Genomic DNA, 17,169 nt, shown 5'->3' with positions numbered 1-17,169 from the left:
TTTTTCAAAGAACATTCAACACAACAAAAGATTCTCAGCAATCGTCAGTCGAAAGTACTTTTACCAGAAGCAAATCAAAAACGTTTTCAAAACAAACTAAATGACAACAAGCAGTTGAACTGGTGGAGACAAATTTGGTGGGGAGCACTTTACCTTGACATGAATTTTCCAGGGCAAATCTAAATTAATCTAGACACAAAATGGATACTGGACACCGAGTGAAAAAGAAGATGTTGCTGGGGCTGGGAAGGACAGGAGAACGATGGAATAAAACGAACAGTAACAAACTAACAATACAGTGATCACGGAAAGATGGAATGCTAATGAAGATCAATAATTTAAGTCCTATCATCAGACATTAACGCATCCAGATATCCTACACTTTTACATGTTTTGTCGCACATAGCAACAAAGTTTTTTTTTTTCGATTATGAAAATACAAATACTGAACATCTATTCATAACACAGGGAGATGCTAAGAACAACCAAACATAGTTTAAGGCTTCTTTCAGAGGAATTATTCCCTGTATCCCACCCAATATTGCGAGCAAAACCTACATTCCTGACTATTTGAGATAACAATGATGTCAGATACATTCTACAGAAACATTCTGACACCAGGCAAGGATCCAGTTCAGCTCATCCACTTCCAGGGGCATCAGAAGCAGCTGGCTTGCGATTCAGGTAGCGGATAACAGCATCCTCAACCCTGGCAATAAAAAACAATTTCCATTAGCATCTCCAAACATCACTTCAACACGGCATAATTTTGCACCACCAACAAGGGGAAAGATATCGTGATGAGGTCCACAATGTCTTGAATAAAAGGGTTGATTACACCAACAAAAAATTGTCCCTTTTGGTTAAATTTGTCTTGAAGACCCTCCTTTCTTTAGTCAGTACTATACATTTGATTTCGAGTAATATTAAGAACCTTTTAATGCATCTTTAACTTCTTTGACAAATGATCCTTCCATATGGCATCTGTGCTGATAACTTAAAATGCGGTAAGTACTAGAAAATTTTCTTTAACACCTTTAGTTACAACATCATCTTAAAATTAAAAGAAAGTAGCTAGAAAGGAAGTTGACACAATGAAATAAAACAAAAATGACATGACCTGCCACAAAATCACATGAAACATTAAGCAAAGTACTTCCTACTGAACTCCACCCGCTCTAAATTTAGACCCGCAAAAATGAAACTTGACTTCCCATAGAATCAGAATAGAAATGATTTTCTAATTTGATCATTAGTTGAGATAGAATATCCGTGGGGAATAATTCAAATGTTGTATAACTTTTGTCCTAGGTGAAAATTGTTGTATTTCTTACCAAATTTCTGAACTTCAAATATTAAGCTACTCCGTGTAGTAATAAGCAATTTAACTTCCAAGAACATAATTTACTATATAGCAAGAGCAAGTAAAAATTAGCAGCAGGAGGCAAAGAATTAGTAAATACCATGGTTGGCTATAAAACTGAGACCGGCGCTCCTTCTCAACATTGCGACTTGGCTCCCCACTAACAACTTTCAGATCCTTGCTCTGGGATTCTAGAAGTGCATTAATAAACTCAACAGGGGATTGACTAAAACCCAGAAAAAAAGCCCTTCTCCTTCTATGCTCATGGATCTTCCTTATGGCAGAACAAATTGCTTCATCACAAGTTTCAATCTCTTTGGTCTTTTCGGTATTGGCAAGCAGAGCATTCAGCTCCCTCTGGATAGGGAATGGCACATCAACCAATACATCATAACAAGCAGTTCCAACAGGGTTATTTCCAATAAGTTTAATCCTGTGTTCCAAATGTATGGGTTGTGGAGGAGACAAATGAGGTGTGATCTTTTGTGTGACTGTATTGAACTTAACCTTTCCTTCCCCAAAAACTTTCTGAAGTGGAGGATCACAGTTGAAGTAAGAAGGATCATCAGGGTTCTGCAACTTTCGAGCCTTAACATAATGCCAGATAGAAGAGACAATTCTAGCACGAGTCTCGACCTCAATACCCAGAACTTCAGTTAAAGCTGGTGAAAGTTTGTATTTCTCAGGCATGTAATTCAATTCTAGTCTTAAATTAGCAGTGAACTCTTGCTCGCCCTTTCTTTTGACCTCAAAACCATCCTGAGGTGCAGGAGATCGCGCAGAGTCCCAAATTATAATATGGTTATCAGGATATAGTTTCTGGTCCAAGGAAATGGTGACTCTTTTGAAGAAAGTAGAAAACTTTGGGTACATGGAGCTAGTTTTCTGAAACATGGCAGCTTGATCAGGATCCATTCCCTCCTCCAAAATCCTTCCTACAATCTTAAGAGTCCATGTAGGAGGTTCAGCATTTGGCTTCTTAGGAATCGTACGAACCTGATTAGCAAAACTATTGAATACATAAATTCGAAGCGTCTTCTGAATAGTAGGTGGATTCTTCAATGACTCCTGGATGTCAACTTTCTTTCTTGTTAAAGCGGAATCAACCCGAGATTCAAACTCAAGGAGCTGAGTATAAAGGGAAGATTCAGGCAAAATAGCTGCCACCTTCTCGTGCATGTGCTTCTCAGGAAGCTTCTGCTTTTTCCTACGAGCAGCCGCTGAAAGGTCCATTGTTCTCATTGGAGAAATTGTGTTAGTAGTTGTGAATGCAGGTGGACGCACCGGAGGTTTCTGAGGTAAGCGTTTTGCCAAACCACCTCCAGGCATCGAGGGTGAGGAAGAACCAAAATTGCCAAGAGCATGAGCCTGGCTAAGGGACAAACCCTGAGCCTGTAACTGGGCCTGAAATTGGGCATGAGCAGCTTGCGCTTGAGCTTGTGCTTGAGCTTGAGCTTGAGCTTGCGCATGAGCCTGAACTTTCGACTGTGCTTGAGCAATTGCTTGGGCATGTGCAGCAGATAGCTGTGATAACTGAAATGCCCCAGGAAACCCTGAAGGCATCTGTTGCTGGCCTTGTGATTGTGCCTGGAGGTGTGCCATCGGATTACCCGGCGGCGAATTGCCAAAGGAGGATGGTCCTCCCATATTCTTGTTAGGGTTATTATTGTTGTTAACCGACATAGCTATGCAACAGTCAAAAAGAATCTCGCATATGCATCAAAATACATACAGTTTCTTTTCCAATTCACTCAAAACTCAACCGCACCAGTACAAATCACTGAAAAAAATTAGGGCTTTTTTATAATCTAGCGAAGAAAAGGAAAGTAATAAATCTAGAAAAGGAATAAGCAAGAGCCACAGATGGAGAAACTTACCGCTTGATTTCGCCGGAGAGAGAGTTCGCCGCCTGAAAAAAGGGGAAGAGGAGGTTACCAATCGCCGGAAAGTGGTCGATCGTCTTCTTTAGAGAAAGAGTAAATCGACCAACCCTGGTGATCGGCGGGCCGGGATCATTTTGGAATTGTATATTGTGTTGCTGTTTGGGCTTGAAATCTCCAAGCAAACGCCTAAAAAGGGATTTGGGCTTCTGAATTTGAAATCTGACCCATTTTGTCCTCACCTCAAACAGGAAACTTTACTGTTTCTTCACTATTTGGTAGCACTAATATCTTTTTTTATAAATATATTGCTAATGTAAATATGTAATAGTAATACTTTTTTCATCTTGTAGAAATTTAAGTCAATTACTGAAAATCCTGATTTTAGGCTCTAATTCATATATCACTTCTTTCGAATAGTGTAACCATCTTATCTGATACGAATTGAATTTTGAAAATTTAAAACTGAAAGAAATTGTTAAGCTTTATTTGTTTACCTGACATTTGAATCACCTGAGTTATCAGATTTCTTTCTGTTCGACGTTATGGATAAAATTTTATGAAATTTGGAAACAACTATTGTTGAAACTCTATTTGGTGGTTCTGGATCGAAGTTAAGAGATGTATTTTGTATTGATTTGAGCATTGGATTACTCAGAAGAAACCACATAATTCCATTGATGAACGTTCGAGCATTAAATTTGACTTTCTGAAATTATTTTTAATTAGGTATTTAAGCTTTACTTCATACACACTAGAAGAAGTCATCGAGGTGTGCTGGAAAAAATTGAGAGACGATAATAAGAGAAGAGATGTGAGGAGAAATATAACACATAATTTAGTAGCCTTAATATCTTCGAAATCTTTAATTTGTGAATTTATTAGAGGTTATATATCTTACGTGAAGATTTTGTTTTCATGTATTGAAAGTGAAATAGTCTTATATGTTATTTTGAATAGGCGGAATGGCCTGAGAGACCCTTGTACTTGACTCAATTTGTCAGTTGGATCCCTGTACTTACGACTTTGCCAACTAAACCCTTAAACTCATTCAAACACAATATTTTAAACCCCTTTCTCATCCAATGGGTGTGCGTGTAGTACACTCATTTTACACATGAAATACCACATCATTTTTTAATGACACATCATTATTATTATTATTTTTCGATGACACATCAGAAATTAAATATTTAAAAATAAATAATATTTAAAAAAAATGCAATTTTCTCTCTCTCTTACTCATTTCACCCCTTCCCATTTCATCCTCTTTATTCCCACCTTCTACCATTTTCATCCCAAAAATAAAAACCACCATTTTCATCTTTCTTCATAGTTCACGCTCAATAATTTCTTCAATCATAAAATGTGATAGATTATAATTAGTTCTTGTACATAATTTAGGATTTTATTTATTTTGATTTGATAAAAAGAGATATCAAGAAAACTTCAAATTGGAAAAAATATGTTTATATGTAAATTCAAGTAATAGATCTTAAGGAATTAAGTTTATAAAAATGGTGAATGATATATTTTCTTGCAAAAACTTTTTTCAATTTTTTATTTGATGATTTTATTGTGATAATGTGTACGTCAAAGAAAAACAAGAGAAAATGAGTAGGGGCGGGGTGGATGGGGGCTGAGGTTGAAAAAGAAGAAGAAGAAGAAGAAGGTGGGGGTGGGGCGAGGTGGGGTGGAGTGAAGAAGAAGGAGGTTTTCAATAAAAAAAATTTAAAATTATTATTATTGTTTTTGTCTTATAATTTGATAATTTTAAAATAAAAATATTGTATTCACTTGCTTCAAAACGCGTGAGGTCACGTATTTGTCCAACTAAGTCATTTCAGTGCCACATAAGCCCGGTCAATGGTCAGAGGGGTTTAAAAAAAAGAGTTTCATTGGGTTTAAGGGTTCATTTGGCAAAGTGATGAGTAAAAGGGTTTAACTGACAAACGAAACCAAGTACATCGGCCTCCCAGGTCATTCCGCCTTCTGAATACAAGATTTAATTTGTAATTTCATGTATTGAAAGCGAATTAGTCCTATATATATATATCATTTGCATCAGTATTCTATACATGACATACATGCATCATACACGTGAAAAAACAAAACCAAAATCAAATCAAACCAACTTAATCGGTTTTAAAATTATCAAAACCAAACCAAATATAATATACATTTATCGGTTTGGTTGTTTTCGATTTTGGTTTGGTTATTCGGTTATTAACCATACATAAAAATAAAAGAAACAATTCATTCAAAACGTGAAAAAAGTGACAACAATCCATTCAAACGAAAAAAATAGTTAGAATGATTGACATTACAGAACTTTGGATCATTGAATTTACTGAATAAAACTTCAAAATTCACTATTTTGGCATAGAAGAAAGACACAATGACATTTTCAGTCCCACAATGAATTTTCATAGACACTCATATACATGAAACCAATAAGAAAAATGTTCTCACCTTGGATATTTTTTCTTTCATAAGTAAATTATAAATAAATTTTGATGAAACATATATAAAATCTTTAAAATTGTTTATGAATATAATATATTATGTATGTATAATAATAAAATTTGTGTATATAACTTGTTGGTTCGATTCGGTTATTTCTTCGATATTTTTCGAACAAAATCATAACCAACCAAATACTATCGATTCTTAACAATCTAAAACCAAACCAAACCAAAAATCCAAATTAAATTGGTTTGATTTGATTTTTCGGTTTGGATCGATTTTTATCCAAACCATGAACACCCCTACACGTGATACACAATACAATAATGATGTTCGCCACTTTTGAATTTTGATTCTAATCTAATTTTAAATCACCCCAAATATTCTCAAATTTTGTATATGATCTCGTCAAGACATTTTAAAATAATAATAATTATACCAACTTAGAAAATGATTCTCAATCAAAATTTTAATTCAGAATCATCAATCTCCAAAATAACAATATAAATTTTAATTCAGAATCATCAATCAACACCACAAAAATCAGTTTTTTTTTAATTTAAAAAATGATTTTAAATCAGTTCTAGAAAATAGGGAATAAACTATAAATCTGTATTAATTATTATTTTTTAAAAGACACTCTATAAAGTAACGTATGTGGTCCTTTTTTTTGTGGAAATATATTTTTAATTTTAACCATCTTTCCACAACCTCCTCATTTAAATAAAAACAAATAATAACAATAATAATAATAATAATATATATATATTAGGAGAGGTGATAGTGCTTAAGTGTCAGCACCACAAAAATCAGATTTTTTTTAATTTAAAAAATTATTTTAAATCAGTTTTAGAAATTAGGGAATAAACTATAAATCTGTATTTATTATTATTTTTTTAAAAACACTCTATAAAGTAACGTATGTGGTCCTTTTTTTGTGGAAATATATTTTTAAATTTTAACCATCTTTTCACAACCTCCTCATTAAATAAAAACAAATGTAGATAATAATAATAATAATAATAATAATAATAATAATGACAATAATAATAATAATAATCTCTATATATATAATAGGAAAAGTGAAAGCGCCACATAAAATAGAAATAATTTTACATTTTACATTAAAAAAAAGATAAAATATTAAAACTAAAGAAAAATATAAATAATTTTACATTTTACATTAAAAAAAAAGATAAAATATTAAAACTAAAGAAAAATAAAAACGGTTTTACATTTGAAAAAATAAGGAAAAAATTGAAATTAAAAAAAAAAAAAAGACTTCTAATCAAGTTGGTCCACAAATCTCTAATTTTGAAATTTTAAATTTTCAACTAAATAAATAAATAAAATTAATTTTTATTAAAGAAAAAAACTTACTGTTTTAGAAGAAAATTTAGAGTTTTTTTACCTAATTAAAATTAATTATATATAATAGGATTAATTAAATTATTATTTAAATTGTTACCGTTATTAAAAATTTCAGATAATGGTATGAAACTTCCAAACAATTATTTTTTTACGATTTTTACTTTTAGCGGATAATAACTCACAAATTTTATGGGCAACACTGTATTTTTAAAAGTGGTGGAGGAATACACGATTCATTTCAAAAAGTGCGACGTATCAAAAAGTTCACACCTTTAACAATACATGCATTGTGTTATATGCAGAGTTTCCTTTTTGGTGGAATTTGAATTGAATACAACTACTCAAAAAGGTTATTCAACTTTATACTCAAATCTTTTAAATTATAATAGATTGTTTCTCTAAATATAGTAAGAGATTGTAGATTTATAATTCAAATAGGTGTGCTTCAATAATTTTTCAATTCATACGTCTTCCTGCAAAATATGCAATGGAGATTGAAAGTTAGAGTTATACAATGATGGGATGTACCATATCATAAGCATTACACATCTTATTTTTAATTGAGTTGATTCTTTAAGATAAGAAGTTAGCAAATAATTTTGTATGTTTAGTGTGTCGAGTTGCAACAACGATAAAAAATTTCTAGGTTATATTGGATGAACTTTGTAGGAGATTTTTTATTTATTTTGCAATTTGCAAATACAATACAAGGAGCCGAAAGAATTGAAGCAGAAGTAGTTTTAGTGTAATGTCGGGAAGGTGAGTAATGTGACGTGCTTTGAGAAGTTAGGAATAGGCAGTAGTTATGTTCGCATCTCCAAATTTTAAGGTAAGTTGTATCATTCTTTTTCAAGTTGTTATAGCATATTGAATTTCAATTTGAAGACATACTTTTAGCCGGAATTGTCAATCATATGACTAAGGCAAAAGAACTTCACTAATTGCCACTACAAATCAACATATTTTTTTTCATTTTGATTTCATTACTTAAAATATGCAACGAATTAATCTCGTGCATTTTCCAAAATAGTAGATCACATTTGAACCAGGACAATCAAATAAGCATCGTTAAGGAGAAAATCAGTTTAGATTGATGGTTCTCCATCTCTCATTAACTCTTTGTTATAGCTAAGTTTATTTTGATTTTATTATTATATTCCATTGTTCTTGACGTGATAGTCTCATAGAGAAGTTGGGTTTACTGTTATTTAATTTTTTTTGTATATTGGCTCTTATTGAGGAGAAAATCAGTTTAGATTGATGGTTCAAAGAAGTTTATTTTCAAGAAAATGTTTTTCTTGATTTTTTTTTAATTTTAGCAAAACATGACCTTGCACTTAAACCGATGGTAGTATAAGTATATAAATGTCCTTTGCAATGTTTATATTCTATTCCAAATTTGGTGCATACATTTTTTTCAATATAAGAATTCAGACATTTATTTTAGTATCATTTAAAGGATAGTTTAGGCACATATTTTAAGTGCATTGATTTGTTTCAACTGAACAATGATTTTAAAAATATACCAATTTGAAGAACTTAATGTTATACTCTTATTAAATTTATCTAAAAAACAAATTATTAGTTTTGGTTCATTATAATTGGAGCCGCAATAATTATATTGTGATTATATTTAGATTATTATTACTTTATTTTTAAAGTATGTCTACAATAATCATTAAAGTTGAGTTATATCTTTTTATTCAGTTTTTCAACCCTTAAATAATACACAATCAAAATATAAAGTTTTAGTTGATCGATCTTATTGTTACTTAGCATTTTGTATTCATTACCCATTTAATTCTATATAGGCAATTCATGTAGATTTGATGCACTTTGCGACTTAAAATTTTATGATAATTTTTTTGTCATATTTGATCGTTGTTCATAATTATCAAGCAACATTACATTATCGTCATTAATAAAAAAAATTCTTATTGTTATTGTATGAACATGAAAACTATAAATTTAATAGTATTCAAGATGTGTCAGTAAGTGCTGAGAAACTTTTTTTAATCATCATTACAAATACGCAACAAAACTCATTAATGGAAAGGTCTCAATTCTCATATATTTATATACTATGGTAATTGATTTTTTCCATAAAGACAAGTGTATAATATAAATTTGAACAAAATAAATAACGTAGTAACTTTCTTTAATATTATTCGCGCAACGCGCGGGCACGTTTACTAGTGCTAAATAAAGAGACACGTTTGTGCTTCTTGAGTAGAAAAAAATGGGCCACAAGTATAACATAAATTAAGTAATATATTATATATTCGTAATGTTTACAACCAAGGATAGATAAATTTGAAGTCACTAGATGAAGGATTCGAGTTTTTAGTACAAGCAAAATATATACCAAAATCTTTTGCCAATCAAGTACATTGAATATCTTGCTTAAAAAAAATTAAATCTACAAGGACTCTTTACGTTTTAAAAAACATCAAAATTGTTATTTTTGCAAATTCCATGCAAAAGCGCAATGAAAATGAGTAGTGCCCCAAAAATTCTGATGAAATGAAAAACCAATTATTTCATTCATTTTAAGTATGTGAACTCTAAGATCGTCAGATTGATAATGAACTTGAAGTGGAGAAGTATTTTGAAGGAGATCACTGACAAAAATTTCAGTAACTCTTGCATGTAAAATAGAAGCATTTGTCATCATTGATGATAATAAATGAAATAAGCAATGAAAAATGAACTTTGGTATAAGGGTAATAAGCCATTTCAAGAGTGAAAAATGAAGTTGGTTTCTTCACTTTATAAAGATGATTTATATAATAGAGAGATTTTACATTGAAGCATTAAGTTTAATTTGAATTGTCCCACTCACTAATGATTCTATTATAATATGATGTTATTAATGAAATGTCATACTCCCTCCGTTTCACAAAGAATGATCTAGTTTGACTTGACACGAAGTTTAAAAAAATAAAGGAAACTTTTGAATCTGTGGTCATAAATTAAAGTTATGTCAAATGTACAAAATTGTCCTTTAATCTTGTGGCCTTAAACATGCTACTTGGAAAACTGAAATTAAAATGTTACCAAAAAAAGAAAGAGGTCATTCTTTTTTAAACTGATTAAAAAGAAAAGAATGTCATTCTTTGTGAAACGGAGGAAGTATTTGACTGGTTAATTTCCGAAATGATTATTGATTTTTTTATTGTACCAAAACTAAACTAATTTGTGACAAAAATAATTAATTACTCAATTTTGCATAAGAATCATAATATGTCATTTTTATTAAATTAAATTATTCATCGAGACTTTTACTCCCAATTGTAGAGGGTTTAGCTTACACCTCTATGCCATATTATTACATAAAATAAATAGTAGCAAATAAAAGGATGGGACATAAAACTAAAAGGAAAAATTACATGATTATGTAAATATATACTAGCTTGTTATAAAAACAGACATGTTAATTTACGAGGAAGGAAAATAATGTCTTCCTGTGAAATAACAAGCAACGTATTGAGAAAGAAAAAAAATAATATTACTACAATACAACTATATTTGGAGGCTATTACACTGTGAAGAGTTTAACCAGTGCGCATAAAATGCTCACCACAGAGTGTTCACCTTAAGGGCAGAGGCTGTGGCAGAGGTTATAGCCATTGCGGGTTATTCTTGGATTTCAAAAAAAAAAAGTTTATCATTACATCAAATTAGATGTTTAGTCACTGCATAATGATAATAACATAGTACACAATGTATTTAAGGGGTCGTTTGGTAGTTGGTTAATGCAAATATTGCTCCATCCGTCCTATTTTATATGTCATCCCTTTCTATAAATAGTTGGACCACAATACTTGTTATTTTATAAAATTTATGCATAAATTATCATATTTTGCCTATTATACCCTTGATAGAATAGTTAATTAATCTTGTCATTTATTAATAAAGGTGACTATAAGAAAACATTAAATAAGGGTAGAAAGTTAAAAATTACATCATTTCTTAATGCAAGTGCAAAATAAAAAGATGAAATATAAAATGGAACAGAGTGAGTAATAATATAGGAATTAGTTATGAGTAAATTAATATAGTACTATATTTACAGAGATACATTATTTATATGTTAGCTATACATGTATTAATTATTCCATCTTTGATTCTGCATAGAATAATATATAAATTTCCTCTCAACTTATATATGTATTAGTTATGCAGAAGTCTAAATTTCAAATCGAACACCATATTAGTTTCATACATAAAGTATTTACCTCATAATAAATTACCAAACATGATATTAACGTACACAAGATTTAATATATGTATAACTCAATTTCAAACCAGATACCAAACAACCCCTTAAACTAATGCTCGAGATAGATACTAGTGCTAGAAAAAAATGATATGATATACCTCTCAACTTTACTAATTAAAGTTAATATATCTTCGTTATAAAAGTGACTCATATATATTTTTACCCGTTATAAAAAAAACTCATATCATCCAAACAAACCTCTACTTCAACAAGAGTGTCATTTTATCCAAAAGGATACAGTTAGCTCTCTCCACAACCTCATTCCAATCCTCAAATGGCTGTCTCATCCATAGCCAATCTCTTCACCTTCTTCAACCCCTCCAAACCCCCAACACCCAAAGCTCCAACCCTTCAATTCTCTCCCTCCGCCGTTGATTCTCTCACTTCTTCAAGACCTAACAATGATTCTTCGTCAATGGTCGTTTCATCCAATGACAATCACAAATACCCAATATTACCAGTATCGTCTTCTGATTCCGATGTTATGGCCGTAACTTGTCCCTCACTTGCTTATGCGAACACCCTTTACTTCAGATCGGCTTATAATGTTCAGGTTATTGTGGGTGATAATGAACCGGAAGAAAAGCTTCTCGGCCGGTTTAGGAGGGAGGTCATGAGAGCTGGGGTCATCCAGGAATGCAAGCGTAGGAGATATTTCGAGAACTCGCAAGATGAGAAGAAGCGCAGGACACGTGATGCTGCTAGGCGCAATCGTAGAAGGTGGTTCTCTTAATACCCTCATACCCATTTGGGGTTTTACTCTGTGTTTGGCCCCTTTGTGCTTTTGTTTTTTATGTCTATGTTGGGTATTTGCTATAATTGTAAGTTAGTCCTTTTGGCTATTAGCATACTAAGTTGGTACGAATTCAAATCAATCAACAATAACAACAACATATCCATAGTTATCCCATAAGATGGGTCTTGGGAGGGTATTATGTATGCAGCCTTACCCTACTTTGTAAGGGTAGAGAGGCTGTATGCCAAGGAAGATAAAGGGTGAAGTGTAGTACTAGTTATGTTGAACCATAATGGAGAAGAAAACAGTAACAACAACACATTGCGATAATTGAAGTATAGGAAACAACAGGCAATGATAAAATCGTAGGATAAGATGATATATGATAATAATAACAAAACTCATAAGAGAAACTAGACAATGCTCAACGACCTACTAATCTTCTATTCTAATCCTCGACCTCCATATCCTTCAATCTAAGATCAGGTCCTCGATAAGTTGTAGGTGTGGCATGTCATTCTAATCACCTCTTCTCAATACTTCTTGGGCCTACCTCTACCTCTAGCCAACCTCTCGCACCTCCTCACTGGACATCTGTGCATCTCCTCTTGACATGTTCGTACCATCTCAACTTGTCCAGGATATCTTCATTCTCAATCTTATCACTACTAATATGTACACACATCTATCTCAGCATCCTCATTTTTGCTACTTTTTTTTTCCTGAATGTGCAAGTTCTTGACCGACCAAGACTCCGCTCCATACAACATAGTTGGTCTGACAACCATTTTCTAAAATCTTACCTCTAAGTCTTGGTGGCATACTCTTATCACACAAGACACCGGATGCGAGCCTCCAATCCAGCCCGCTCCAATACGGTGTGTAACATTGTTGTCGATCTACCCTTTTTTTTTTTGGATTATAGAGCTAAGATACTTGAAACTTCCTCTCTTGGAGATGACTTGTACATCAATGATCAATCCTCACTTCCACATCTGCCTCATGAGTTACGCCACTGAACTTGCATTCAAGTACCCTGTCCTAGTCTTGCTCATCCTGAACCCTGTAGATCCCAAGGTTTGCCTCCAAATTACCAGCCTATCGTTAACTCCGTCGCTACTGGTTCTCTTGTTTTGCTGCTGTGTGGCTGCATGAACACGTACAGTAGCAAGGCAGCTGCGTTTTTGGCAAATAGTAATATTGGTTGCATTTAGGGAGCTGCATTTGTAACTCTGTGGCCCATTTTTTAAAGAAAACATAAAATAGGCCATTTTAAATTTTCAAATAGCCAACTTACAAGCAGAAAAACAGTCTGGTCCATACCGAAGAATCGAATTAGAAAAACTGAACTGAACTTGAGAAAACCCAACTGAACCGATCAAATCAATTCGGTATTCGGTACACACTAACGAAGAACTGAACCGAAATTTGAAAGAAATGAGCCGAGCACCCACCCCCAATACTTATTCCCTCTATTCGAGCCACAATTCTGATCATTAAGTTTTCCTTTGGTCAGTCAAAGACTCAAAAGTGTCACAACCCAAACCCATTGACACGTATTGTCTACTTTGGTACCACAAATATCACGAATTTGTTTCTTGGATATGCCATCATTGAGCCCATTTGTGTGCATACCATGTGAACTTGTGCTCTGTGTTATATAAGCATTACTTTTCTATGGATTTGGTTTAGGTGTCATGCTCACTCATTATTCAGAAACTTGCAAGCCTAAAAACCTGCCAGCTACTCTTTGATCTACCCTCATAAGCTCACACTTCGTTATTGGGCTTCACACAAAGTCTATTATGTCATAACGATAAAGGGAACCTAAAAGTCTCTGCAGTTATCAAGCTTCAGTTTGGTACCGCCAGTCAAATTAGAAACCCGCAATATCATGTTTGTGGCAGTAGAAGTAAATTCTACTAAGCTCTAGTTATACCTAAATTGCTATAGCATGCGTTAGCTTCAAAGGTCTGGTTCTTGACAATAACTTTCAAGCTCCAAAGAGAAAAGATGTACAAACTATGCATCCTTTATGCATTGGCTCTTGCATTCTTGGGTGTTAATTTTGTCATCCACAAAATGTCGAATTGGGGAGCTTTGTCAAGCTAGTGATTTAAAATGAGACTCTGATCTATCAACCCTTCGTATTAACCATTTTTGGTGTTATGGTTTAGAAGATATTTATAAATTGTGATCATGATTCAACTAATATATATATTTTTTTGATAAATAACTTGCCTGCGTAATATATATCATCCAGTTTGAATTGCTGATTTGTATATTTTTCCATCTTTCTTATGGCCCTTCTATTGGAACAGACGTGGCCCACCAAGAAATTTCTCAGATGATAAGCAAGAGACAACTAAGAGCAAGAGGGATGACGATGGGGAAGATAACTGGGAACTCCCTGATGGAGGTGTTGCCTTTTGATTTTATTGTAGTTTCTTTTTCGTTTTTTTGGTCCATCTGTAGAAAGTGGTTTATTTCCCACTTCGGAGAGAATTCTATTCATGTAATTTCCTTTGGGAATCATTTTCACTGATTTTACCAACTGCATTTACCTGATACCTTGTACTATATCTATGTACTCGTAAAAAATGTAGTAATTGTTAAGCCTGTTTCATAGTACGAGCTTCTTTGCTGTTTCATATGTCTGATCTATCAAAACTATTAGTTAACTCCTAGTTGATAGGAGAGGACACAAACGAATTAGAGTATTACATTGCCAATCAACAAAGTTGTCAATATTTATTGTGTTATTAGCAGTCTCTAGTCTGGACAGAGTGAGAAGATGAATCCGCAGAATCTTTCTAAGATGGAGAAATTATTTTTATTTCATCCTCTGACAATATTGATTTGATCTTGCCCACATGGAGTTGTTTTTTCGGGGCACATTTCAGTGGTGAAGTTTGGGTTCCAACAGGGCTGTCTCTATCTTTTTCTGGTAATGGAAAATTCCGACCAGTATAAAAGTATGATTTGATCCCTGAATAAGTTATCTATAACAAGAAGAACCTGGCACCAGGTTACATAAGAGAGCAACAAAAGGGAAATTCATGAGGTGAGAAGATTCAGATTCCTGACTACTGTGGTGTTTTAACAACGGATGAACAATCATGAACTTGATGAGCTTGAAAGGTATGGCTACTCTCTTGTTTCCTGCTGAGCCGTCTTCCCAATGCATTACTCAATTGGTTTTATGAACATGTTTCTGTGCCCTTTCTGTAGCACAAGCAAATGATCATATACTGATACGTACAAAATGGAACGTTGAAACTAAGAATTTGAGAGAAGATGCTTGTTTCTTGTCGTTGTTCAACATGGTTTAACTGGGTTGGTGCTCTAAATAATATAATGGATACACTTGGAGCTAGTGATGCTCCTCATAAGCCCGAACTATTTTGCGATGGGTAGCTCAAGAAGCTATTAAGGCTTTTATCATTTACAACCCAAATTGACTCATTTACACCTTTGAATTCTGCTCCATAAGTACCAAACCTCAAAGAAATCTTATGGTAGCACAAACTCTTCTAACTCTTTTAAAATTTATATTGTAATTTTCTGTTTGGGCTACTCGATTAGCATTACTTGCTCTCCTGCAATATACCTGCAACTAGTTTCAACTTAATTGAGCTTTGTCATTTATAGTGTTGCACTGATTTTCTTTTCTTTGGTCCTCCTTTGTACAGGAAGAACATGATTTGCTAATTCTGGGACCACTGGAGCTTGTGTGAATTTCGTCAATATCTCAAAATCCGGTATCTTTTCAAAGGTCAGTTTGCACAATACATAAAATTTATCAGCAACTTGTTCCAAAAAGTTAATGAGCCCTTATGTTTGTGGCTATGTGAGAGTTTTCAAACTGTTTACATTGATAATTTGGAAGTTATTAAAGCTGCTCCTGTCTTTTTTTTGGCTAAGCAGAGTGAGTTCTCATTCATGTTCCTTTAAGATCATCTTGTCCTTATACACTGCAGAATCTATGTGTGAATGAGCATATTGTCCTGTGGGAGAGTTGTTAAAAGAAGGTACTTATGATCTACTAGCTGATATAGCCAAAAAGGGCTACATGTTAAAGGCTAAATGCCAAAAGGGACAGGCGTGGGAATTTGCACAACAAACTAATAAAGTAAATGGCCAAACGGCCATTTGGGTGAGCCATCAACGGAATTTCTTTGTCGCTACGAGTCCCACGCTTTGTACCTTTTGGTCAATCCAGAGATTCGTTGTCCCTTTTTGGCATTTTAGCTTCAAAATGTGGCCCTTTTGGCTTTGAACTCCAAGACATACATGCCTATAAGTAATATGTTCTCCTAATGAAATAAATATTTGAAACACATTAGAAAACCAATAAAAGGATTATCACATTGTGTCTTAGCACTCTCATTCATGAACCTTTAGGATTTGAACTTGTCACCTAAAGCAATCTCTGTACAACCTTCGACACTACATTAAAAAGTGTCCTTGTGTTAAAAGGAGGATTCACCAATTTATCTTTTGTTCAGTATAATTAACTATATGGTGAAAAGTCCATACATAGGACTTATCTTTGAGCTATTATATATGAATTTATGAACTATTTACAACAACATACCAAGTGTAGTCCCACTAGGTGTGACATGGAAAGGAGAGAGTAGAGTGTACACAGATCTTACCCCTACCTCGTGAAAGTTACTATTGTTTCCAAAAAACCCTCAACTCAAGTAACTCATAAGTCATAACAAAAGCATTACATAACAAATAATAACGAAATCATTACATAATAACATTTTAGAAAAAGGAACAGTAACAACATCAACGTAATACGAATACCAAACTGATTCTATATATGCTTTCATAGTCTAAAAACTAGAAAGTGCTAATAGTAGGGGCCATTCTTGTACAAGCTCGTACAAACATGAGTTGTCTAGTTAGGGAGTGTAGAAGAACTATATCCAAATAATATGAGGCCAGTTGAATATGATGTGACCTACACAACGTGATTTTCCTGTTAATATGGATTTTTGGGGTCCAGAAAAATTAGTAGGCCACTCAAATAAATCTAAAAAATCAATCAATTTTTCTTTTG

At 33.1% G+C, this 17,169-nt stretch overlaps 2 protein-coding genes across 2 annotated transcripts; one reads left to right on the top strand and one right to left on the bottom strand.

Moving 5' to 3' along the window:
- Positions 1–302: 302 nt before the first annotated feature.
- Positions 303–3,441, bottom strand: LOC102602635 (SWI/SNF complex component SNF12 homolog). The gene is made up of 3 exons (XM_006357130.2): positions 3,241–3,441; positions 1,464–3,143; positions 303–709 (listed from the first exon to the last, which is right to left on the bottom strand). Exons 2-3 carry the CDS (start codon positions 3,044–3,046, stop codon positions 640–642), a joined length of 1,653 nt encoding a protein of 550 aa, XP_006357192.1. The 5' UTR covers positions 3,047–3,143; positions 3,241–3,441; the 3' UTR covers positions 303–639.
- Positions 3,442–11,560: 8,119 nt separating this feature from the next.
- On the top strand, positions 11,561–14,729 carry LOC102602305 (uncharacterized). Its single transcript, XM_006357129.2, has 2 exons — positions 11,561–12,082; positions 14,420–14,729. The coding sequence occupies exons 1-2, from the start codon at positions 11,637–11,639 to the stop codon at positions 14,529–14,531; spliced, it is 558 nt and encodes a 185-aa protein (XP_006357191.1). The 5' UTR covers positions 11,561–11,636; the 3' UTR covers positions 14,532–14,729.
- The last annotated feature ends 2,440 nt before the right edge of the window (positions 14,730–17,169 follow it).

Source organism: Solanum tuberosum, unplaced genomic scaffold, assembly GCF_000226075.1.
Source record: "Solanum tuberosum cultivar DM 1-3 516 R44 unplaced genomic scaffold, SolTub_3.0 scf00241, whole genome shotgun sequence".
NCBI classification, from domain to species: Eukaryota; Viridiplantae; Streptophyta; class Magnoliopsida; order Solanales; family Solanaceae; genus Solanum; species Solanum tuberosum.
This window is presented reverse-complemented; position numbering and strand designations above follow the sequence as displayed.

What these genes read in the sequence shown, in the direction of transcription:
- LOC102602635 (XM_006357130.2), bottom strand. Translation starts at nt 3,046, where the DNA reads ATGTCGGTTAACAACAATAATAACCCTAACAAGAATATGGGAGGACCA. An exon ending in CAGTTTTATAGCCAACCATG is followed by an intron (nt 710 to 1,463) that starts GTATTTACTAAT and finishes TTTTATTGCCAG; the next exon opens with GGTTGAGGATGCTGTTATCC.
- LOC102602305 (XM_006357129.2), top strand. Translation starts at nt 11,637, where the DNA reads ATGGCTGTCTCATCCATAGCCAATCTCTTCACCTTCTTCAACCCCTCC. An exon ending in GCTAGGCGCAATCGTAGAAG is followed by an intron (nt 12,083 to 14,419) that starts GTGGTTCTCTTA and finishes CTATTGGAACAG; the next exon opens with ACGTGGCCCACCAAGAAATT.